The sequence below is a fragment of the Pelecanus crispus genome, chromosome 5 (genome assembly GCF_030463565.1).
Source record: "Pelecanus crispus isolate bPelCri1 chromosome 5, bPelCri1.pri, whole genome shotgun sequence".
Lineage (NCBI taxonomy): Eukaryota > Metazoa > Chordata > Aves > Pelecaniformes > Pelecanidae > Pelecanus > Pelecanus crispus.
The window spans coordinates 5098158-5123987 of NC_134647.1; the positions used below are offsets into that span (position 1 = coordinate 5098158).

Consider the following 25830-nt stretch of genomic DNA (forward strand, 5'->3'; position numbering starts at 1 on the left):
TTTTGCATCTCTCTGTAACCGAGCTGGGAAGACCAATGAGATTCGGTGCTTTTCTAGTTGGGTTCTTAGCAGCTGCTTTTTAAGAGATCAAAACTTCGAATGCTGCTACACGGTATTAAGGCTTAGCTATTGATGTGTCCCTATAGGGGTTATGTTTTTCTTGGGGTGGGGGGGAGAAGGGGAAGGGGTGACCCCTGCAAGCAGGCTCACAGACAGTAAACACTGCTCTCCTTGTTTTCCAGGATCCTCTTTGCAAGCTCGGTGCTTAACCTGGCTGAACTCGCTGCCCTGCGCCCTGACCTTGGCAAATTGAAAAAGGTCCTCTACTTCCATGAGAATCAATTGGCATATCCTGTCCAGAAATGCCAGGAAAGGGACTTTCAGTATGGATACAACCAGATTCTTTCATGGTAGGTGTTTCTCGCGCCGCCCCGTGTTATTTAAGGTGTCCGTCTGCCTACAGCCTTGCAGCATCGAAAGCCTTGAGGAGTCCTCCTCCACGCAAATGATGACCCTGCAGCAAACCGGGGGTACCAGCAGAGTCCCGAAGAGAGGTTGATAAAAGGGCTGTGGCAGAAGCAATCTGCTCTATAAACTCATCTCACTGTGCCATATGAATTCCACCGGTGCTGTACGGGGCTAGCGTGGCGTACCCGTTAGCGGTGCGGATTCTGACCCGTGTCTTGGCCGCCGGCAAGGTGCGTTGTCTCGGACGCGTCGCAAAGCTGCAGCTAATCAGCTCTTGCTTGGCCATAGCTTTTACTGCATCCAGCTGAAATTATATAGAGGGTTTTAGGGAAATAAACAGAAATTAAAATGTACTGCAGCACTTCTCTTGTGAAGAGAGGGCAGTAAACATACCAGATAAATTCTTATATTTCTTTCACCTAGTATTCGGAAATTGTGCAGCGCTAAAATACCCAGACGTTTTAAAGGCTGCGGTCCTTTATTGTTGCTAAAAACAAATGTATTTCTCGAATCTGAGTTAATGAAAGAAGTTAATAACAGCAACACGGAAAAGCTTTGTGGTTAGGCACTGCACAGCCCTAACTGAAACGGCAGAACTCGGTTGTCTTGAACTGAAATAAATTCATTTCCATGATCTTTCTCACCTATCTGTTAGTAGGAGAATTATGAGGAATAGGGATTGAGCATTTTAAGGTACGAGTTAAGCTTTTGCATCTTTCTAATACAAGCCAGTTGATACTGAAATGTCTCAAATAACGATCTGTGTATGCTCTGGCCATTTTGTAGCTGCTTCTGCCACTGCATTTGCAACGTGTTTCACTTACCGAGCAGTAAAGATGGAAAAATATAGTGAAAGATCTTTTGAAAACAGAAGCAGCCTATTGCAGATGTTATAAAAAAAAGATGTATTTTTTGGCACCAGGTCAAGGAATATTTTTTTTTTTTTGTATATATATATTTTGCTTTATTGCGGCAGTTATTTTTCACACGTCTATTATAAGCTGACAAACACTTATATATCCTCAAGTATATCTTCAAAATATGCATTTTTAAGATAATGAATGTATCTTCTTTTATTAGGGAAAAAAAAAGATGACTTCTGTAGATGTTCCATTCTGTCTCCTTCAGCCTCCAGTAGCTTCTCCATGTAATTATATAATATTTGTCTTCTCTGTTGCTGCAGAAACCCCATTTTTAACAGCAGATAGAAGCCAGCTCCTCTGTACTGTGTGTAACTACCTAGTGGTCTTCTGCAAAAACATGCCGTCTTCCAAATGTGTTAGAAGTGCTCGAAAAGTAGAAATGTATCTTTCCAGTTTTGCATGGGGATTCTGGAGATGACTAAAATCGGAGCACTTTGAACCTCCAGGTTGGTGCTTTGGATAATTAGGAAAGAGATCTCCCCCCCGCCTCAGTGTATAGCGTTTATGTAATAAAATCACACTTTTCCATGATGGCTGAGATTCCTTTTAGCTGCTCAGGCAGCGATGGTGACGGGATGTTTGTAATTTGCCAGTGACATGCAGAGCCTCTAGGAAAAAGCTGGGCAGAGGTGACGTCACGTCGTCATTAAATCAGTGCAGAAGAGACGACTGGGTCGTTTGTACAAAACCGAGGAGACCAACAGGTTAAAAACCATAGGTGGGGAGGAGGGGTGGGGTTCCAGAAGGCATTTCAGCTCCTGCAGCCTGCTTGAAAAGGGTTAGTTCTCTCTAAATTTTCTTTTTTTTTTTCTTTTCCTGCTGACTCCTGCTGCTTTGGTGAGCAGTGTCAGTTCTCTTTCTTGACCAGACAGCAGTGAGATGCAGTGAGGATGAATGACAGCCTCTCACCTCAAATATACTTTTCACCAGGCTGGTGACTTATGAACGTGTGTCCTCAGTGGATCTTATGACCCATAGGTCTGTATTACAATATATAACATATTGAGAAAAGCAACCGGCCATAAAGCATTTCTTACCTCCATTAGCGTTGCGTGTTTGCCAGTGTAGCTAAGATTGTGTCAGCACTTCCAGGATAAACTTCCAGATATTTCAGGCTTTTTGATAGCTTCTCGTTTTCTCCAGGCTGACTCTAAGCAGAGAAATAATATCTATGTTACCATTTAACTACATCGTAAAATTATTGATCCAGTTGGTTTTAAAACACAGCAGTGAAGAACAAAACATTGCATTGATATGCCAAATTTTTTCAAACTTTTTTTTTTTTTTGGTACTGTGTGCTATGTATATCATGTATTTAGTGAATATACTTTTAATCAGGATTATGTATGCATAGGTGAAAATAACACTCTATTTCTCTAGTATCCTGCTACCTGACGTACTTGGTCAGTCAAAGGTGGGTTAACCAAAGGTAAGTTGTCCTTCAGCGTGAAGGATTATTTCTAAGGAATTTTCATTTTCTTCCAAGTTTTCTTCTACAAAAGTAATATTACAGTGGGCCTTATCTGTTTATAATGCTTTTAAGAGATAAGGGCAGTAATATTATTCTTACCATTTGATGAATAAAAAGTGATCCCCAGATAGAATAGGATGTGCTCCTTTAGATTAATAATAGTAATTTATTACTCAGTTAAAAAAAAATTTTAGAGTGAATAGACAGAAATCAAGACATTTCTAATTAAAGTACCTATGCTACTCCTAATTCACATGAAAAGTCTGAATTTAATTAGCATGCCGCTCGCACCTTTTGTTTGTTTGTGAGAATACGTATCCTATTTCCATTGCGTTTGAAAGAATTCTGTTCCTTTTGCGGCAGCGGTGCATTCATTAATCTTAACCACTTTTTACAGTTTGGTTGCTGATGTTGTGGTGTTCAACTCTGCTTTTAATATGGAATCCTTTCTTACGTCCATTGGAAAATTTATGAAGCTGATTCCTGACCACAGACCTAAGGATTTGGAAAAAATAATCAGACCCAAGTGCCAAGTTCTTTATTTTCCAGTCAGGTTTCCTGATGTGAGCAGGTCAGTACATTTCCACGTCATAAATTGCCTCCAGTCTGTCAAAACTCTATTTATGTTGACGTTCTAGCTAATCAGCTAAAGCATCATTAGTGAAAGAGTTTGATAATATGCAGAATCCCCGAATTGATAAATGTATTTCAATAATCAGAGGCTATCCGGGCAGCCTCTGATCCGCCGAGCCTGTCCTTAATGCGTGTCGTACAAACCTGCAGCGTTCAGGATGAGTGATTTCCCACTTGTTTTAGTGATTTCCCACTTGTTTTAGTCTTTAAGGAGTTGCCTGCTCCTCAGCTCTGTATATATTTGTACAGGGGGAGGTCAAGGAGGAGAAAGAAATGCTAGAGACAGTAAAAGTGATAAGCCTGTAGTCAAGAAGCTATATTTCCCTTGGTGTGTTGCAGTGGGACTTTATTCCCTCCTCCCTCCCCTACCTCTTCTTTTATTGCTTTCCAGGTAGGCGAAAAGCATCCCAGTAGCGGGGAGCAGACTTGCAGATGTGGGCATTAGCTGCAGCGGTAGTTGCTCTTCAGTCTTCCTCGGTTACTCTGAAGGACGTTTTTTATTACCCTCGTTTCAGAGCCCATCTTGAAATTAGCGGTGGGTTATGTGGCTCAAAGGGAACATTCGCTAGATCCTTTTCACTTTTGATTAAACCTGGCACAATTGTTTTTCCTGCTATAAGGGACTCTCCTCCCACCGAACAGGAACTTTGCTTCAATGGGACCGGTACTAAATAGAGTATGATTCTGCAATTTGATTATACTCTTAAAACCAACACGGTGCTGGGTACTTCTTTTTTTTTTTATTTTGCTGAAATAAGGATGAAAAGCACCGTAATGACTCTGCAAGAGTCCGTCTTCTGATCTGATAATAAGTTCTGGCCACACTTGAGATCTTCGTCCCTGACCAGCTTGTACTTACAGTTATTTCAAAGGCTAAATATACATTTGTGGTAGTTTGGGGCAGAGAGGTTCTTAGTACAGGAGCTAAGGTTGTGCACTCTATTGATGTTCATGCCGCAAGGTTTATGTTTCAGTATCTCGGAAAACTTCATATTCTAAAGCACTGATGCAAACTGTTTAAAAGTCGATGTCTAAAATTAAGTCTTTAAACCTATGTTTTTGGCAAGTGGCTTAAAATCCTCTGATGTTCCTTAGGGACTTGGCTGCCTGGATGGCAGTGGAGACCAGTAGCTGATCTTTGAGGATCTATTGTTGCTTCTTACAGATCGTGTTTTTCAAGAGTGAGGGAATGCTGCGAATGCTTAGCATATTTGATATCGAGCCATTTTCAATGGGTCTCATGTTTTTTTGGCATACCTTAGGAAGTCATGTGGCCCCAGCCTAGTTTTGGGGAGGAAATTGTGATAACCCTGTCTCATATATTAAATCAGCTCGTTTGGACTTGCCAGCCCTGGCAGATGGGGTCAAATGAGACCTGACAAATTAGTCTGAAGTCATAGGCATGGTGATTGTTTGTCCAAAGTAGAAGGTGATTAGGTGAGTAAAATCAGTAGTCTACTACCCAAACTGGTCAAGTGGGAAGATCCCATCTTACTGTGTGCTCTTCTTAATGTCCTGCTCTGCTATTAAATCTCATCTCACAAAGCAGGACACCTTTCACGTTTTTATTGTGGTGGTGCCACTTGAAATTGTATCAAAAAGCTCTTTTCAGCAGTGATGGACAACATTAAGATGTTCATAAAGAACTGTGTGATGGTACAACTTTCTCAGCAGAGTAATTAGAAACACAGATAAATACCAGCTCTAGTATTTCTAATATATATTTTATTCAACAACCAACTCTAGATGTAAGTTCTGGGTTGGTTTTTTTTTTTTAAACAAAGCCCAATATCATCACAGAAGAAAAAGCAGAAGGAAGGACTGCTTCTGCATAACTCTGAAGTTCTTTGGGTTTTGACCTTCAGCTGCAGCCAGTATTTACTGTCTTTGCAAGATCATGTTTTAAATAACGTTGTATGCACCTGTGGCAATTGAATGCTGTTTTTTAATTTTGACTGTATTAGTATAGTGACTGAATGGAGATCGAGGAGAAAAAGGTTAAGAAAAATTGTGGCCAAGCTAAAACTTACAAAGCAAGCTCTTAGCCCAGAGTGTTTTTTCAAGTTATTTTCAAATGGTAATTTGCTTTATCCAAACCAAACTCATACAGTGTAAGTAAGTGATTATTTGCATGACTGACAATCATTTCAGTGCCTGCAGTCTTTTTAAAATGCATAATTTTGCTGAGATGTTGGGAAAATATTTAAAAATTCTGAAGGCAAAATAACCAGGGTGATTTTTTTTTTTTCTTTATTTTGACCTCTTTTATTTTGCATGTGAGCATCTCAGGGTGTGTTTGTGTCTTAAACGTAACCTTCATGTGGATTTGGGAGAGAGTTGATCTCGGAAATCATCCTCACACGTGATAGTGATCTTTTTAAGATTATTTTAGATTAATATTGCGATTGTAGGGCAAAATAAAATCTATCTGACCCTTGATCAAAACCAGTGTAATAAAGGAGCATGTCACAGGAGTTAATCCGGTAACGTATCTACCTTTTAATGTAATTACTGTAGATGGCGGGTGCACAAACTAGCCCAAGCAGCGTAGTAAATGATTGCTTAAGAGGGAAGGTATAAAGATGAAGGATACCTTAGGAAATACTTGCAAATACTATTAGAGGTACCACTCTACATATGCATAATGTGTATTGAAATGTTTCGGATGGGCATCTAATCACTGCTTTTCTACTTGTGAGGGGAAGTTCTCGATGCTTTTTTACAAAGATGCTTCTTTTTCCTAAATATTTGTCATAAAGGCACGTATTGGTGTGCCCAGAGCAAACCACCAGACTGTGGTCCTTATCTGGCAATGAGAAGAGATGAAAGGATTTGAGGATTTAGCAGAATAAGAAATTTACTGACCTAATCCTCCTGTTCCCTGGTTCTGACAACGACTAGCGTCCATATTGCAGCCTGTGGTGCCACAGCCACTCCGTGTATATTCATCCTCTGTAATTTCTGACTTGGAATCCTCCTCTTCATACATCCTGAGGAAGTATATTATGTAGAAATACACATCGGAGTGCTTCTAAGCTTGGGGACAAAAAAACCCCTCCAAGTGAAGGCTGTCGCTTCATAGTGCATAGGTATTGCAAGGGATGCAGACCAGTAGCTGATCTTATGTGCCATACGTGCTGCCTATCAGGCTGGGGTTTTATAACACAGTGAATTAAATACATTGTAATTCACACTTATATTGTCACTGGCTTAATTTCAGTATATTTTCTCTTGTAACATAAATAAAATCCTAAATGTTGTTGTATTTTCTTCTCTACAATCAATAGAGTCTATTTCAATACAATCTGTTTTCCATTTTTGCACTGGAAAACTATGGTCCAGGAAGAAAATCCCCTTTCTACAGATGCTGTCTTTGGCACTTGCATCTCCATATGCCAGCAGACCCCACTGGAACACCTCGGGAAGGTCTTTGATATTTTGTACGAATTCTCTCGGCCCATCTACATCCATGCTGTCCGTGGCGGTCGGCAAAGCGGGGTCAGATTAGGTACTCCTTGACATTCATTTCAATGGAAATTGTAATAGAGATTTTGGTTGTTATTACCATTCCTCTGATTGTAGTGTGTCTATTATTATCACGATATGGTAGAAGAGGAGGATGTTTTTATAAGCAAGAATGAAGCAACGTTCCTAAGAGCTCAAAATGCACGTTGGACTAAGGTGGAATAATATAAAAGAAACATGAGAGGATGAGGATTGCAGCAGAAAATAAAAATAGCTTCTTTTAAGTGGATCTTGTTAGCAAGTATTTTGTACTATCTGTGTTACACATTTTGAAGTAGAATTAAGGATTTTAGACTGTTGTTTCTTCATTTGCTTTTATAACTTAGTACAGTTAACAGGACATTTTCAACCGTTGGATTTTATATTTTTTAGTTATAGTGTAAGAGAGGCAGAATTTGCCAATTTAGAGACTACTTTAGGGCCAGTCAAGGGAGTTTCTGACTAAAGCAGAAGTTTTTAAAAGATGCTGACAGTATCTCTTGTACAGAAACATGACTGTCACGTGGCGGGGAGCCTGTTTTGGGAAAATTAAAAAGGAAAAAAAAAAAAAAAAAAAATCACATCACTTGGACCAGGCTTGCAGGACTGAACTTCAGATCTCTGTTTAGACAACCGAGAGGCTCCCCCTTCCTCTGTAATCCTAACGCTGTACCATAGCTCTGCTGGGCTGGAAAAATACGGATGTCAACAAGCAAGGAGAGACTTGAATCCACAAGAGCCCAAACCTCTAGATGGGCACCGGGGACGTATCTGCGTTGCACAGAGAGATGCTCGGCAGTGGTACCCAGGCGAGCTCTAGTGAACTGTCTTGCATATGGGAAGCAGTATACCTTAGATGAGCAGTTTTTGGCTAATTAGCCTTCCAGTGAAATAGCATTTATTAGCTTAGGTGGAGTCCTATGCTAATGATAGCGACGCTGGTGGTGAGGCGAGCTACCGCCTTCGGTGGTGGCTCGGGCATCTCTGTGGTGCGCTGTGCTCTCTCTGGTAGGCACCGCCGCCCTGCCACCACGCTTTAGGGGTAGTTAGCATAATTAGAAAATGCCAATAGACTGCTCCTGCCTCGGGGCTTGCTGCTGAAGAACCGGGTGATGGAAATGACTCCCCTGAACGTCTTTCCTCCTCACCTGCCGCAAGCAGGTTTTGAGGGTTGGCGTTGGTACGCCGAGGGTTACGCAACAGGCGCGAGGGATGCTCTCAAGATCTGGGACGCAGCACCTATTGGGAGGAGAGTACTGCCTTAAAAGGGGCATAAAATGAAGTCTTTCAGCTCTGGAGCCTTTGGCAGCAGGTCAGTTACCTTCTGCATCTCGGGGATAAGTGCGAAGTGCAGACAGCCGCACCTACAGCGAGGGCTTGGGGGGTCGCATGAAGGGTGCCTCGAGCATCCCTATTCACTGGTGCTTTCTTACGTGATGCTTCCTTCCACGTGTGCATTGGGTGCCCTCGGGGAGGGTGGGGGACCACGCAGCAGTTCCTGTTCTCTCTCTGGATCGCGGAGGAGTAGCTGTTGCCCCAGCCTGGTCTTCCAGGCAGAACGAGCCTGTGTTATCCCCAAAATATCCCCAGAACTCTCCAGCAGCAGCAGATGGAGAGTGCCCTCCTAGAGGAGGGCCTGGCTAAACAGTCTGCTGGGATGCATTTGTTGTGCAAAACTTTCTAAAAAGTAATTTCTTTTTATCTATTCAGGGACAAAAATAGTTTTACTGACTCTCTTTTATCTGTCGTATAGGTATTCCACTAAACACTATCATAATAACCATTTAGTCTCTCAATAGCTCACAAGGATACTTAAGCAGAATTCTCTGTGCAACCTAGTTTTTTATTATGTTGGGTACTGCTCATGTTGCATACAACACATTCCCATAAAACTTGCATTTTGTATTTACAGAGAAATTTCTCTGGAGAGTTAAGGTCTTGTAAAACATTCTTGTTCTACAGCATGAACGAATTATTATACTCCAGGGCATTAAAAGTGAAGTGTACTGAAGAAAAGAATTTTTTCATTAAAATGCAGTTTATATTGATAAAACAGATTACTAGCATTTGATGAAATGTGAAACTTGGATCTACCCGTATCGCTAAATCACCAGTAGGTTTATTTTGGCAAAAAGAATAGTACGTAATGTATATCAGGACCAGTCATTATACAGTACCTGTTAGTTTTGTATTAGATTAAATTGTCTTTCACTAAAGTACTTGAAAAAAACGCCACTATATCTGTATCTTGAAGTAGCAGAATGTGGTAACCAAGAATATTAGAAAATAAAAGCTGTTGTGTTATCAGTTTTGGCACAGTCATTTATCAATCAGTATTTTAAACATTGACAAGTGGTAATTTAATAGGGAATGACCCTGTTGGCAGGAAGTTCTAATGACAGATGATGCAGACTCATTTATCACTATGGGGCTGTGCTGGCTTCTTACCTTTCTCAGTATCACAGCTCATATTTTCCAAGTCTGGGATGTGAGAAGCCACAAAGGGCAAAACCTGTGGCACGGAGCCTATAACCACTCCCATCTAATCTGATTAACCCCTTAGCTGCGAATTTCTCTGCAGTGTAGCTGGTAAGATCTAAAAGTTCTCTTACTGATTTAAATACCATTCGATTTTTAAGTAGGATTTGCCGTAATACTTGTAAGCACTTTCCCATAGTCATTTTTTTTCAGAAATGTTCAAGTTGTGTCACTTTGAATACAGAGTTGAGACGCGCTGGTACTTGGCTTTCAAAACCAAACTGCATTCTAATAATTAATAGCACATTTCATTAGCAGGCATTAAAAATATTACATGCAGTGCCCTATACAATGGGCAGCTATTATTATTATTATCATTACTACTCGAGAAGGAAATTGATGCATTCAGAGGTTTAATTGATTCGTGCATATTCATGTGGGAAGTCAGTGGTAGAGTCACGACTGGACTGGATTATTATGCACTTCCATGCATAATAATTTCTCCGCAACTTGTACAGAGAATGGACTACCTTGCTGTAATGTATGTGGGCATTTGGAGTTGAGGGATGTCATGGGAGAGGAGATGAAAATGACACCTTCATCAGCAACTGGTGTGGATGGTGGGTTGAATTCTTCTGGGAATAGCCTATCTGTAACACAGTATTTCAGCTATACTTACTCGGAATAGAAACAATCATATATTTTTACTTTAATTTCCACAGTATCAAAAGTTTTCATCGATTTGATATGACTTTAAAAAAAGCATAATAAATACGAGCCTTTTTTAAAGCATAATAAATGCAAGCCCTGCTTTGGGCTTTCTCCACCTTCCTACCTCAGTTCTCCATCTGTTCTTTCCCTTTTCCTTTCACAACAGAATCTTTGCCCTTAAGTCTGGGATTGGGTTAAATATCATCCCCATACAGGATTCGGACATGAGATACTTTCAGAGTTTGCATCAAATTGTTGTAATAAGAATCAGTGAAGTTTAAATTTAATTGGTTAAAATTGTCATGGCAGACTTAAAGCCGGAGGGGTTTTTTGCGTTCTATTCCAAGTGGAAAAAGGCTATTGATTAATGGTAGGAACCTACAGAGTGCTAAATACGCTCATTTTCAATGCAGTCATTGGGAGCTGAGGGCGCTTGGCACTTGGTGTGAGTACAACGTTAACGCAGGTGGAAAGAGGTGGCACACAAAACTCAGCGCTGGGTATCGAGTGATGTGGCTCTGTCCAATTCGGTTCCAATCCATATGAAGGTACGAACTTAAATCCTTCGCGTGTGCAAAAGACCATTTTATAGACAAGGCTGTCTCTGCTGAACTTTGCATTTCAAAATACTGCCCTTCAACGTTTGAACAATTCCATATTTTTTATTACAAAATTCATGAATATTACATAGAAGTGGAGGTGGAATTTTTGTTTTTCTTTAAAGTGATTTCATGCTTACAGAATTGTAACAGAGAGGGAAGCAGTCGTGTTGAGCATATTATTTCTTAGTTGCTACATGAGGCAGTGACAGAAACTTATTGCTTAAATATTCCGGGCATTCGTTCTTGTAATATAATGGAAAAGAAAGTAGGGGATGTGCTAAAAATTGCAGAAAAGGTAAGGAATAGGAAGGGATATCAGAGTTTTTAGAGGTTGTTCACTAAGAATACAAAATGTTTTCAGAAATTGGGTTACTGGTCATTGGGGGAATGGCAATACCTTTAGAAAAAGCCAGTATTAGTTTGGGGGGAAGAAACCCTACAACAGCCAAAACCCCCAAAAGCAGGACCTTTTAAAAGAGTGGTGGAATAGATAGCCTTGCAAATTGGCATTAAATGTGAAACTAAGACTTCAAGTGGGTTGGATCTGCTTCAAGCACTGTTGTGTGCTAGATTGTAGACAACCACTTCAAGTCAAAGTCAGAGGTACCGTTAGATGGAAGTGTCAGTGGAGAAGATACTAAGATGTTCTATAGGAATTTCAGAGAATAAAGAATAAGAGAACAAACTTACACGATGGAATACATAAAATCGCAGTTTTAGGTTTGAAGAGGAAACTTGAAACAGAGCTCTCCAGTCCTATGGAGATGACCTTTATGTAATGTGCAAGAACAATTCAATACAGATGTTTTATTTATACATAACCAAATGGGATTGATTTTTAATTTTGCCAAATCACGGATAATTTCTTTGTTGTGCAAGGAGTATTTTAATCTGTTTAGGTTTTTTCCTTTTTTTTGCTTTTGCATTTGCAACTAGGAATTTTTAATATTTTATATTTTGGACATTCCCCCTGCTCAGCTGTGACTCCCAGATGAAATAATCCTCCTCTTCTTCCCTTTAAATAATTCATTTAAATAATACATTTAAAAATATGAAAATCCCAACGTAAATGTACCAGAAGTGCTTTTTAAGGTAGGAGGCTGTTCAGCTTTCCTATTGAAAAGATGCATGTCTAAATAGTAATGAAGGTTCATCAGAGTATTGGGCTTACGAGCACCAAGTAGTACGGATGCTGGTTGTAGAGCTATGGGAGATCCGAGTCCAGTAGTGCTTCCCCGGCATCTTTTCCTCCACTATGTATGAGAAAAGATCTTTGGATTGTATTGCCTTTTTTAGCGACGGGCATTTCGTGTGATGAGAAATCTGTATTCTCAACAAAGGCGTTTTGGATATTGTATGACAAGGTATTACTATGTTCTGTCTGTTTTTCAAGCAATGTTACCGGCACTGACAATAGCCAGGAAGAATGAATTAGATACTAAGCTGAATCAGCCAGCCTGTGATTAATTTTAGAGTGGATTCCTCATAAAACTGTGCTGTTTTCTTATAAGGTGACTTCTAAGTAGTACTCAGGTCAGGCTTACAGAAAACTAAAGACTTTGTCCATCTTTGGCCTACCTTATGTATTTCCTGTCCCCCTTACAATCTTGAGGCTCATCAGCAGACGTCGTTGTCTCTATTTTTGTTAGTGCCCACCTAGCTGTGGAACTAATGGTGGGCAATGTCTTACCATCGTGCCAGAGCCCTCATCTTTCCACTTGTCCTCCCTTGTCAGCTCTTTTCGTCTAGAAACCACAGGTGTCTTAGTGCTGGTTCTGTGCCACTTGAGGACTCTGATTTAATTTCTCCAGGATGGATTTGATTTTAGGTATGTTGCGCCTTCTCTGCCAGAATACTCATCATGGATACTCTTCAATGGGATTACGTGTCTTCATTTCCATGACTTTGCCTCTCAAAAAAACCCCCAAACTATTCACAGCCGTGTTCTTTAAACCCTCTAAGCATTTTTTTTTTCATCTCCAGCTGATGGTTCTCATAGACATTAAATAGAGATGCAAGGAGATCTTCCTTCCCTTGGTCACTTTTGTGTGCTAAATGGTGGACCGGTCTATATGGCTGTGCGTGTAAACACAAAACGTAATGAACATGCAGACATGTAGACACTTGCTGCTGGAGATGCACCAAGTAGCAGTGTAGCTGCACCAGACCAAGCGAAAAAAAGCTTCTGAGATTCTCATATGCAATAGAAAAGATACTTTTTAGAGATACAGATTGGTGTGTCTATGTAAAGACTGAAAAATCCTATGTTGTTCTGGTCACCCATGTTCAAGAATGATTAATTTAAACTGTAAAACAGGTACAGAGAATTGCTGCTAGGATGATTAGGAGAAACTGTATTATGAGAGCAGATTAAAAGAGTGTGGTTCACTTGTCCTAGCAAAATAAAGGTTGAGAAGGGGATATATGTTAATCTTTATAAATACAGTCAGAGGATAAATGCCATGAAAGAGGAGGAATTATTTAAGTTCCAGGATAATCCTTACAACATCCACTAGGTATAAATTGGTCATTATTTAATGGCTGGCACTGGAAATGAAAAAAAGGGTGTGTAGGGCAGTTGTTTGTTTTGGTTTTTTGTTTTTCCTGAGAGGCATTTAGTTTTGAAATGATTGTTGAAACACTATTGAAATATAAGAGGATTTTGATGAATTCATAGAAGGGTTGATTAAACAACACAGGAGTAGTGCCAGGCAGTTGCAGATGTTTGCTGTGATGATATCCCCAAAATGGAGGTGAAAAGAGATGGGCTATGAGATGGTCACATACTGACTTCAGTCTTGAGACCACAGGCTTGAGACCTGAACTGGTCCATGAAGGAGATCATGTATTTCCAGCGTCTATAAAAGACACAACGGAAGACCAGTCTGTTCTGTGTACTGTGCACGGTGCTTGTCTGGCATTTCATTCACCAGGAGTTGCATGAATGAGCGGTGTCCTGCAAGGTATGTCTTGCTCATATGTTCAACCTCTTCTCCTATCTGGGATCAGGAGGAATTTTCATTAGCCAGATTCATAATGACCATGGTGGGAAGGGAAAAAAATGAGGGGAATGTTTTTGCTTCTACCTATATACTGGGATCATCTGGACATTTTAGTGCTTTTGAAGAAAGCCACATCATGGCCGGTGCTTTCGATCCCTCCTCTCCTCTTCCTTTGACACACTGGAATTCTTGGGGCATCAGTCTTGGACTCTGTTGTTTTGTGGTAGGCTGAGCATCCCTCAGAAGACGGCACAAATTCAAGCGGTAGCCAGGGTTGACAGCCGCAGTGCTTGGGGAAGTATTAGGTGCGATGTGCTTCAGCAAGAACCGTCTGCAGGCAAAATGTTTTGAGCATCGTGGCTCTGTAAGCATCCTTCTCGATTTTGCCTCAGTTTACTTTTGCTCACTGAAGCATTTGGATAGAATTCTGTTGAGCTCACTGGAGTCAGAATGAGTTTATTTTAACTTTCTTATTTTGATGACCCTGTATGGCTCGTTCATATTCATCCTTGTGTAGAGTAGTTTAATACTAAAATTGCCTCAATCTGTGCTAGAAGCAAATGAATCACAGAGAGAAGAACTTTTTATGCAGTAATTCTTTTCAGTGACTGAAATTTTATCTGTCCCTCGTCAAACTTCATCGCAGGTCTTTTGGTTTCGGCGTTCACTTATGTTATCTGCCATCTGATTTTGAATTACCGCTCTTGAATTATGTGACTATATATGGAAAAGAGAGGGTTTGACCCTTTTTGGGTGCCTAAACTGTCTTCCTATTTGTTGCCAATAAGGGGCGGGATTATCTGACAGGATTCCTGGTAACCTAGTCACAAAAAAAAAAATATTAAAAATAATAAAATAATATTAAAAAATAATTTTATAAAAAGGCAGTAGCAGGTAAAAAATTATCCTTTTTTTCTTTTTTTCCTAGTGAAACCTTGTGTGATAGCCATAAAGTTGCCCAGTATTTATGACATTAAACCAGTGTGTCTTTGGTTCTGAAAGGAGCTGAGCTCTTTTCAGAGGTACTCGGTGCTGAACTGGTCGGCGCATCTATAAGTTAGCGACTTATTATTCTGCGAGCGTCATTTCATTTGGGCTAGCAATAAGTCCTGTTCAGTCATTGCGCTGGAGAGGAATGTTTAAAGCTGAAATGTGCATTGGAGTCTGTTTGTTTGCAGCAGATGATTTGCCTAAGCTTTGATGCGCAGTCACTTTCTGACATTTGTGTATTTCAGCAGTGAACAATGTAAACTCATTTTCTGAGCACTTTGATTACTTGCACATAGCAGTGCCCATGGCATGTGACAGAGAAGAGCACTCTATCCACTAATCAGATAGATATGCTTCAAGCGTATTTACACAAAATAATGAAAACAGCTGTTAGATACCTTTAAACTTGAGTGTGTTTTGTTATTAATCTACTAGCCCGTACACATGACACTATAATTCTTCGCTCACTCAAGTTGCCTTTAATGACACAGTAATAAAACGGAGAGGGATGAAAGTAATGGAATTGTAGAATGTAATGCCTCAATTGTTCTACAGTGTCTTCCTTTTTGCCAAAATAAACCACAATTAGGTCCATATGGTGTTTTGAAGTTTTCAAGCAATGACCCTAATAAAAAGTAATGAATTTCTGACAAAAGAAAGCATGGTGCTCTTTTAAGCAGATATCTTCGCTATTGATCTAGTTATGATTGCAGGCTGATATGCTAATAGAAGAAGAAAGGTTCAACGTGCCTGGTACAAGCACTTTCATTTGTGGTTTATTTTATTCTTATGAAATTCAGATTGAAAAGGTAGAAACATGTTGTAATCCATCAGTTATGACTCCCTTTTAAAAGACCTACTATAAAGAAAACAAATGGATTTTTCTGGAGAAAGATGGAGTTTGGAAAGCGTTTGTTAACTTGAAATTTCAAAAGCGAATGCTAACTAGGAGGATGCCTCGCAATGATGAAGATGCTTTGTTTGGAGATAGGAGATTTGACTTGAGCACTTTATTGTCTGCAGAGGTCCGAGCTCTGTTCTTTGCTTTTCTCTCTTTTAACCTTTTCATGGGGGAGTTGGAGTGATACTCCTCTTCATCTAGAAAATCAAACTGTCCATGCAGCAGTTGGTAGGTAAGTACAGATACTCAAACGCAGTGACGAGGGAGGATGTGCAACTCGTCCTTGTGTATAGTACGTAGCTGTGGGCAACCATTAAAAAAGTATGGTGTGTCAGTATTATTCCAATGCAGTAATAACGATGCCTGAAGTACGGGTAATCTAGTCTTGATGGAGAGGAGAAGGCAGGTTCTGGAAACAGATACCAGGGGAAGGAGAAGATAAATGGCTGATTTGATCAACCTTCACTGTTAGTGGTTGAATGAATGTTCATGCCACGTACGTGCAGTCCTAAATGACTGAATTGAAAAGCATCTGCTGGATAATGTATATTATTGGCATGATTTTACTCCAGGTAGGGTAGTTAATGTTGAGCAAGGCCTATAGTCTTGCAACATGAAACTGTTCAGAGTATCCTTTCAAGAAAATCTACCTTGTCTACCTTTGATTGCTGCTAGAAACTGGCTCTGAGGGGCTCCTTCCCTGGTAAATTAGGAGTCTATTTATTTAATGGGCTAATTGCTCTACTGCCTGTTCTCGAACTATTGAGTTGCCTTTCAGACTTCCCACTTTAGTCTCTGCTGCTGCACCAAATTTTGGCCTCAGTAACCCCTAACATTTTTCATTTATGTTTACTACCTTACATTGGTAATTTCTCCATCTCCTTATGTATCACATACTTGTGTGTGGTTGCTTTATTCATCTTAATAGAAAAGAGTCTTGTTCATGGGTACAATTTATATCCTCGACAATGTATCTTACTTTTATAAGCAAGGTAAGTGAATTGCTATTTATTCCACTCCTTTTCTTCTTTCTGAAAATAGATACTCTTTTCTAATTTCTCACCTTCTTGTACTGGATGCCTCAATGAGATGTGAATGATTAATTTGCTTTATTGCAGTCATGTTGAATAGCAATTGACTGGTGCTTAGGAACTGGGGTTTGCCTGCTGGAGGGGAGGGCGTGGGCTGCAGGAGAAACTAATCTCACTTCAGATTATCAGATTTGCATTATTTCTGTTACTTTGAATTCTAATAAGAGAAACAGACAAGTGAAAATCCCCACCTTGCTTCCTGTAATTAAAATGTATTTGAATTGGTTTTTCTTGCCTCAATTTTCAGTGTTAAAAGCTTTAAGAAATAGTCTTATGCTGTGAAATAGAGTGTCAAGTTTTAGACTGGTTTTAAACTATATTAAAAAAAAGAAAAGTCCATCAAACATAGGTACCCTAGGAGGTGAATGTGTTTAAAATATGCTAGTTTCTATAGCCAGTTGTAGATGAGAAATACTGGGCTTTTCACCCTAACTGAGCAGGTTTTCTCAAGAAGCTGGATAGAAGCAACGGTGTTTGGTGTGGCTTCTCATGCACCACTCACACTTTGGTGCTTGCATTAAACTTCCCTCCTATATCATAAATAACAAATATGTTCAAATATTTTTAATACTGAAAAGGGGTCTTAAAGCTCAGAAGAAGCCTGTGAGCCTTCAGATGCTTAACTAAGTCCTTTAGCCCCTAGTTCTAGTCATTAAAATATAAGGACCTAATTCTGCAAGGTTGTACTCCCTCGAGAAGTCTAAATGCCATCGGGAGACTTTAGAAATTCTGGCTTTTTTTTTTTTTTTTAATACAACTCAGCTGAAATTATTTGAGATTGCTAGGTACTTTGAATTTCTTGGTATACCTGCAAAGACTTCTATAAACTTACCTTAGTACCTTTTGAAATCTGAAGTTTTAACCATTTGTGGTGTCCCAGGTTTTGGCCATTAGTCTGGAAAAGCGATCACTCTGGCCACTGCTAATTGCGTATTTCATTTATTTGATAAAAGTACCCAAAATATCTTCATTTCCATATTACTAGTTCTTTCACTTGCATTGTGATAGCATCTGGGACATCCTGTGATTATTCCAACACAGGAAAATAATGCAGTCACTATTAAGAAGCATTAGCACCCTGAAAAGATAATAATACAAGGTTTCTGATGTTTAATATAACTGTGCTTGAGTACGTGTGGACAGTTCTATAGATGACTAACTACAGCCATGTAGACTTTCTCAGTCTTCGTGTATTTTTTTTAAAGACTAGCTTCTTACTGAACAGTAATTATTATTACAGGGCTGTTAGTAGGCCAAATTATTGCATTGTAGATCTCCTGTAAAATCGGGTCTTGGCAAAGGAATGACAATTTTCAATCCTTCATGCAAAACCCAAAAGTTTTTTTATTTTTTGATCTGCTGAGATATGTGTGTGTGTGTGTGTATATCTGTGACTTTTATTTAATTTCTTCTTTTTCTAATACATTTCAGCTCCTTTAAGAACAATGTCCATTACCGTGTAATGAACAGAGATGGTGATTTTTAGCAGTAGATTGAGGGGACAAGTTTAAGAAAACATTTATTGTACTGTGTTTTGGAAACATAAGCTAGTTGTAGAGGTTACGTTCAAAATAGCAGGAACTAGTACGGCAGCATTTTAGTAAATTGGGATATAAACAAACATCTGTTGCAGGAATTTAGAAATGACATCATAAAGAATGTATGCAAAAACTTAATTGAAAAAGAATGATGCAGAATTGCAGCATGACTTTAAGTCTAAATTGATTTTTGCCTTCAGAGTGAAAGTGGGATTTTTGTGCAACATTCCAATACTATAAAGTATTTAAAATGTAATGTCCTATTAATGTACCTAAAATGTAGACTTTGGGTCACCCAATAAGAATAGTAGCGATAGTAATACAGTATATGTAATATGCAATTATCTTGACAATAGTTTTATTTTTTCAACAATTTTGTCATAAAAGAGCAGTAAGATACAATGAATTTGATTCATTTTGTGTGTGTGAATCATTTAATAGGCCATTACATCTACTATATTAGACTCCATTCTCCTTTCAGAGCTTTTCATTATAAGGCTGTCTTTAATGGAAAGAAGTTTAACCTTCCCTCCCAGATAGATTGAACCCCATAACAGTGTAAACATTCTCATTATAAAATAAAATCCCCTTCCCCAAGGGCAGCACTATAATTATGTTGCAGAGTGTTGTACAAATGTTTCTCTTAAAAAATGTTGTCTCATTCTTGTCCTCAAGTTTTTATCATTTTCATTTATGAAGAGAATCAATAATACTTTTAAATTGTAATTTAATAAAATAAATATGATCTGATTATTTTTTAATTTTTTGAAGTTATTTTAATCAAGTTTGAGAAGAAGTCATCAGTAAAATTGCTGTTGATTTATAAATAGGATAATTAGAGGCTTTCCTCCTAAGTACTGTTCACTGGCATTGTGGCTGTTTTTATTGCCTAGTCAAACCTCTTCATTCAATTTTCAAATTGCCTTTTGAATGAACTGTGCTATGAGCTTGCCAAAGAGTGTCACCATTAATACCTTCCCTCCTCTATTTCATTGTCCAGTCTGTAAATGCACAATAAATTGTTTGATAAGGAGGTCAATGAGGTTGTACTAGTTTTTAAGTGAATTACGGCCAAACGTTTCGGATTATGTCACACTCTTATTGTAGCGCTGCTCTTAAAAGGTGGTGATACAGTACGTGGTAGATCATTTGCTATGGTTGCTCCCGGACTAGGCACAAATCAAGACGAGCGGGTTCTCCACCAATCTTTATATAGAGAATAGATGAAAAACGTGCACCTTATTAATCCAATTTACAATTCTGGAGCGGGTCGCTTAGTCTGATTAAGAAAACTCGGAGCAGCAGGTACATACCACATGCTCCACGAGGATGGATTAGGATGAAGACGTTTGCAGGCAGGAGAGTATTTCACTGCTTGGGCTACTGAAAAGCTGCAGTGGTATTCCTGGAAAGTCCTAAAGCTGCTCCTACCAGCGTGCTGGGTGATCAATGTATGCCATGAGATATTTGGTGGGAATGGGGTTTTTCTGTGTGTATAACCGATTTTGGAGAACCGTGCCGGATTGGTGTCACCGTTCCAGCGGTTTCCCATACCGATGCATGCCCTTCACCCAACCCTCCTCTGCTTCCAGTGCTCCTTCGTGGACGAGGCTGCGGCACGGCTTCCCCCCGCGCGCGGCGCGCCGCCGGTTTTGAAATAGAAATGTAGAAGGCGAAAGTAAGAAACTTAGTGCTTGTTGAGTCTAAAAGAAAGTCTGTTTGTGTGTGTCTCTCCCTTTGTAACAGAAGGAATGTTTCTTATGTTTCTGTCTTCAGACAGTTGGCACACATTTCATCTCAGCAGCTGCTTTCTCTTAAAGTGCAGTAGAGTGTAGGACTGTAGTGACACTAGCATTAATACTTCACATTCTGCTATCATATGCTGTCACTGTGAAATATGGATCTAGGTTACATGTGTTTGCAGACTTTGTACTGCTGAATTATGAAAGCTGACTCCGTTGGAGGATTGTGTTGTATTCAGAGACTGTGAACTGAACAATAAATGAATGCAGGCAGAGACTTGCAGTCATAAGCACTATCCTCCTTTTTGGCCTAATTGAGCCAATAGCTTTAAAATGTAGAATTGCCAAAGAAAACCTCATTGTTGACATAGGTAAATATATTTCGCAGGCATCGAAAGATGTCTCTTGCGGGCACCTTTTAGTCGTTACCCTCAGCATTGTTTAAATATTATTTTTAAATCCCATTCTTCTGAACGGTATGAATTACTGCTGATGAATAAAATTCATTACAAAGAGTAAAAGTATGACTGCTGTGTGACAGAATAAATTCTTGGGAACAATTAGTTATTTTGTTATCAACAATTAGTGTGTACCCGTAAATATAATTCTGCAAGTTTTTTTATATGACTGGATGGCTGGGAGAGGGGTGAGGAGCTGCGCTTTCCTTATTTCTAAAGGTATAAAGTTAATACAGATATAAATATCAGCTAAGATGTCAAGGCTCGTCGGGTTTGCCCTGTAATGCATAGGACCTGTGCGTTGCACGTGGGTGCGTAGGGGATCCGGTCCTGGCCCTGAGCTGTGGCAGTGACAGTGGGAAACTACAGGGTAAGCAAAGCTGCTGAAAAGGAATATTTGGAATTCTTTTGAAATGAATGGCTCGGCATAAGGAGATACTGGGGTATCTGCAAGCAGATCTTAATGCAGGCTCGTGTATGTAATTTTGTTGCGCTGAAAATGTTAATTGGTATTGGTTAAAGTCAGATTTGCCTGGTGCCGGAAGTTCTGCCAGTAAATGATTTTATTTCTTAAAACAGCAGTCCTTAGAGGTATCTGTAATTCCGGTGACAGTGTCGATGCTATGACTATACACCGACAGTTAAAACTTGATTTTCTGTGTGCAGCCGCTGAGGATCAGGAAGCAAGCCTAGGTGCAGAAAGCTGGCATCCAGTGTAGCACCCTCCATTCATTTTCATTTTTTTACCTTTGAATATCAACCTCTGTAAAGGCACGGAGTGAATAAACAAAACATACACATTTTGGTAGTGTTAAGTTATATTGCTGGTAAATGGGCTTTAAACCACACCTTTTTAGGAGCTTCCAACGGGCAGAAAACCATAATCAGCGTCCTTACCATGAACAGTTGAATGCTCAGAATAACGTTAGAATTGCCGTGGACAGTGTGAAAGAAATGTTACTGAACTCATCTCTGTATTTTGGTGCTTAGTATGCTTTGGGTTTGTATCACGTACATACAGAATTTTCGGTGAAGTGGTTGCTGTCATGGCTCTTCCCGCGTTAATTTTGACATTTCTTTTGTATGTGATACTTGAGTGGGAAGGTGGGGTTGTGTCCTTCCTAAGCAGTGCTGTTCCTGTGCATCAGGGCTTCCCATAACAACCTTTTCTATTGTCACCTCCTTCCCTGATTTCTTTCACATTGCATCCAGAGTTCAGGTTAAGTTTAAATACACTCGTCAAGAATTGCCCTAGACTAGAAACCATGAGCTTCTAATTTTGTACTCTAACCGTACATTGTTCGGTTGATTGTAAAGAGGTGAAATACATAAACAATTATAACAACAGAATTTAAACTATTAATGAATCGTGCTGGAGATAATACCTACGTGCTCTCTTAGGGTCCTGGCTATGTGCATAATGAATTAACATCGTGCTATTCAGGTGCTCGCTCCTTTTCTCCTTTTCTGTGCGTCAAGCAGCTGCATCATCAGTCTTCTCTTCTTTACCTGTCTTCTCATAGCCATCGAGTTTTTTATTCTGGGGCACAATATGTAGAAACTTTGCCATAGCGAGGTGTATTTTTTAATATAGGAAAAAAACTCCACTAATAAATTTTGAATTTCCAATCATCTGCATCTGGCTTTCTGTCAAAGTGAAGACCATTTTCTTGATCTTGACCAATCTGTGGCCTTTTCTGGTCCAAAAGAATGAGGGTAACGTGTTGATGTTCTAATAAACAAGACCATTCTGTAGTTCATTGCTTTTATTCATCTTTGTAAAATATTCTCGTATTTGTCAAAATATTGCTATGGCATGTGACAGCAGAAACACCAGTAGAAACAGGATGAGCATCATTTTTCTAAATTTTTTAGAGTCTCTTTCAATGTAGGAAATAGTGCGTAAATCTACTATTAAGTTTATGGAAAATTCGTCTTGGGTGGAGTATTGCACTGGCTAGAAGGTAGAGTTCATGTAGTCCGTCTCTAATTGATGTGGTCTCATAGTTAAATTGCATGGTCTGTAGAATACCAATCATAGCAGCATTTACCAACAAAACAAAATTGTCGGTTTTCTGTGGGGGACCATTTACAACAAAGCTAGTATAACTTGTTGGCTTGCAGGAAAAAGACCTTGAGACTTACGTTACATTATTTATCAGAGCTTCTCAGTGGGGAAAAGATCTTTTTCTTTTAATACAGTTGTGCTGTGTAACTCTGTGCATTTTGTACCATTAATTGGAGAAACCATAAAAGCACTGTGACAACCTGCAACGTTTCTCTTGCATCTACCTACTGGTTAGCTGTTCCTCTGCCAGAGTTTATGTTGTAACCTATGTCTTTAGTCACCAGCCTTACAATAGGGCAGCACCGAGGATGCGGAGATGCTGCAAGTCATACAGAGTTTTTCTGGCTGAGGATGGAGAGAAGCAGCAATAGCAAAGGGTAGCGCGAGGGGATGAATGAGGAGCTGAGTGAGGCTGGAGTCTCTGGAACTGCGGATGTTGATGGGGATGGGTCCTCAGAGCTACCTACCTGCTGGTATCGTTCATTGTAACATATGCTACAAGTATACCAGGAGACAGCAATGTAGAGTTGGGGTGCAGGAGATAAGAGCTTGCCTTGCGATGGAAACCAAGGCGGCTATTTGAATATTACTATAAAAAGACATGGTTTTGGATTGTTCTGCCTTTGAGATGTTCTGGCAGTTTACGATTTGTGCCGCTGCTGTCTGCTCTCTGTTCCTGGCCCCTCGCAGGGTGATGGACCTCCCATGTGTGACTGGGAGGCACTGGTCTTCATCAAGCCTCGTAAATGTGAAGATCCTCGGTACCTTTTATCATCAGTAAGATCCTCAGAGCTAATCTAGCATGCAGTTTTTCAGAGATTACTGTGTAATGCCCCAGAGACATGGTGAGCAAAGTTCTCAAGCCCCAAAGGACTGAACTATGAAACCACATTTCCAAATAGATTAAATGTATTTGTCATTGGCTGATTTGCCGTGAAAGGCTGAACAGAAGTCCTTTACATGTGTGTGCTCATGCATGCATATGTGTGCACACACACACACTTGAGCTTGTAGGAACCCAGTGTGCTCAGTTGTTTTATTTACTAATAATCAAGATTTTAACATTTCAAGCAGGACCTATCTCTGGAGCAGTCTAAGCCAAAGACTGAATTTCTGAGACACTGTTGTAGTTTATTGTGTCCTTTTCCCCCTCATTAGGGTCTTGTTGTTGTGGGAGAAGGTCCAAACTGATCTCAAACATGTAGGCTTTTGAGATAATTCAAAAGAATTGAGCCATACTGTCTGAGTCAGTACCATAGTCAATTATTTAGGCAGGTTTATCAGCAAAGTACGTAAAAAGAAAAAAATCCCTCCCTGTTATTCCCCTGTTGCCCCTCTGTTATACCAGTTCACAAGGCAGCAACGTACGTGGTATTTTGTGCCTTCCATGGGAATCCTAGCCAAAAGGTTTATTAAAACCAAAACCAGGCACCCGCGTACAGACATTTCTCAGCCAAGATTGGTGCCCCTACGCCCGGATCCTGCTAGGTCAGCCTCAAAAAGGCACTCGTCTTTGGCCGGCACGTGTTCTGGTCCTATCGCGGATTACACCTGCTGTTAGATCAAATGGCACGGCTTCGAGCCAGGGGCGTTCGCAAAGGGAGTCAGAATTGCATTTTCTCATTTAAAGCCAGCAGGATATCCTGTCATGCCTGCCTTTTAATTAGATGGTATTCTGATCACCGTGCCCATTCATAAATGATCAATACTCTCATTTCAAGTCACAGATGTATTTAGCCTTCAAATAAAGGTTTGTGTTACGGGCACTGCTGGGTCCAGCAAGGATTTGGTTTTTTAATTTTTTAAACTATAACCAGAAAACGTGACAATTATAATGCAGACTTAAAGGCCCTTCCCAGCACAACTGCGGTAAGTACATTAAGCATATGAAAGTGTTTTAACTATGACACGGATTCTTTAATTCTGAAAAATAAGCATCTGATTCTGATAGAGGCTCCGTTTTATTGGCGAAGCCGAACAGCCGAGTAGATGCCTACTTTGTGAATTACCTTAGTTGGGTAGCAAGTATGCCAAAGATCTTGTAACCAAAATAACAGTATGATATTGAGATGAATACGGAGAGTTCTCTGTCTCATGTGTTGTACAGCTCAGAGAACTTTCTTTCCTTATGACTGTAGTCTGTTCCCCGTAACACAGTCTGGCACAGAAGGCATCGAGATCATCGTTTCTAAATGGTTTGCTTGATCAGCCATGCCTAATGGTTTGTGGGCCAGATCTTCAGCTGGCTTAAAGGGCTGCAGTTCCATGGAAGTCAGTTACAGCTATTTATATCATCCGAGAATCCCATTTCTTCTTCTGGCCGTATAGACTTGATCAAACAGTATCCGTAGACTTAAAAATTGCAAACTTATTTCTCGTTTTTTGCACTGCTATGTATTGATGTCATCAATATCATAGAAATAATCAAGGACAATTTTTTTTTTTCCCCCCAGTAATTTGAAAGAAAAACTGGTAAATGACAGATGTGCAGGGTGGTTTCAGAAGTAGTGTTGAAACTTAACTTTGGTGAATGGCAAGTAGGACAAATGTTGCAGCTATTATGTATTTGATTAAATGGTTCGTAAGAGTCAAAGTGTTTCAAATACATCATAAAATGCAGGAGGTCAGAAACTTAAGAAACATAGTAATTTAAATGCGTATTAAATAATAGGTGAATGAGGGTCATCGTTTAAGGTGCTTAGTCAAAACTTACAGGAGGATTGTATCTCAAACATGAAACACAACTTCAAAAAGAGACAGCAGAAAAAAATGTTGGTTTTTTTTTCTTTTTCCATAAGGCCTGTGATTTCTGTTGCCCTATGATGCATAAAGGAAACTTGGAAAAAAGCTTTTGCTTTTGTGATACTTGTTTCTTGTTAATATTTCCTCTGCTTCTCTAATCTTAAAGATTGCAAAATGTTTAGGCTATTCCCACCCAAACACACACACGGAAGACCAGCGCGTGTTAAAGCATGCTCATTTTCATCTCTTAACTATACTGCAGAAGGTTATTGAGACAAAGAGGAAAATCTGTCATCTGACTTGCTCTTACTTAGTAGCTGAACAAGATCAACATTGGTTAATGAACTAAAACCAATGAAAACCCCACCCAAAGAGCAGTTTTGCACTCAGTTGCTCAGTTTTCACATTCTTTTTCCTTGTGATGATGTGATCATTTCACTCCAGTTCTCCAGTCACCGTGCAGTCTCCTAGGACAGACAAGACCTGAATTTCTAATGTGAAGAAGCAT

General features: G+C 39.7%; 1 protein-coding gene across 7 annotated transcripts in view; it reads left to right on the top strand.

The window, feature by feature from the left end:
- The window catches only part of QTMAN (queuosine-tRNA mannosyltransferase), a 125583-nt gene that overhangs the window by 33582 nt on the left and 66171 nt on the right, over positions 1-25830 (top strand). For 5 of the 7 annotated variants that reach the window (XM_075710831.1, XM_075710832.1, XM_075710836.1 and 2 more), the window contains exons 2-3: positions 243-410; positions 3260-3433. The exons of 1 other annotated variant lie outside the window; for it this stretch is intronic. In XM_075710831.1, the coding sequence (XP_075566946.1) occupies positions 243-410; positions 3260-3433 (342 nt within the window). The remainder of the gene's footprint in view (positions 1-242; positions 411-3259; positions 3434-25830) is intronic. One more of the 7 variants, XM_075710833.1, reaches the window with a different exon arrangement.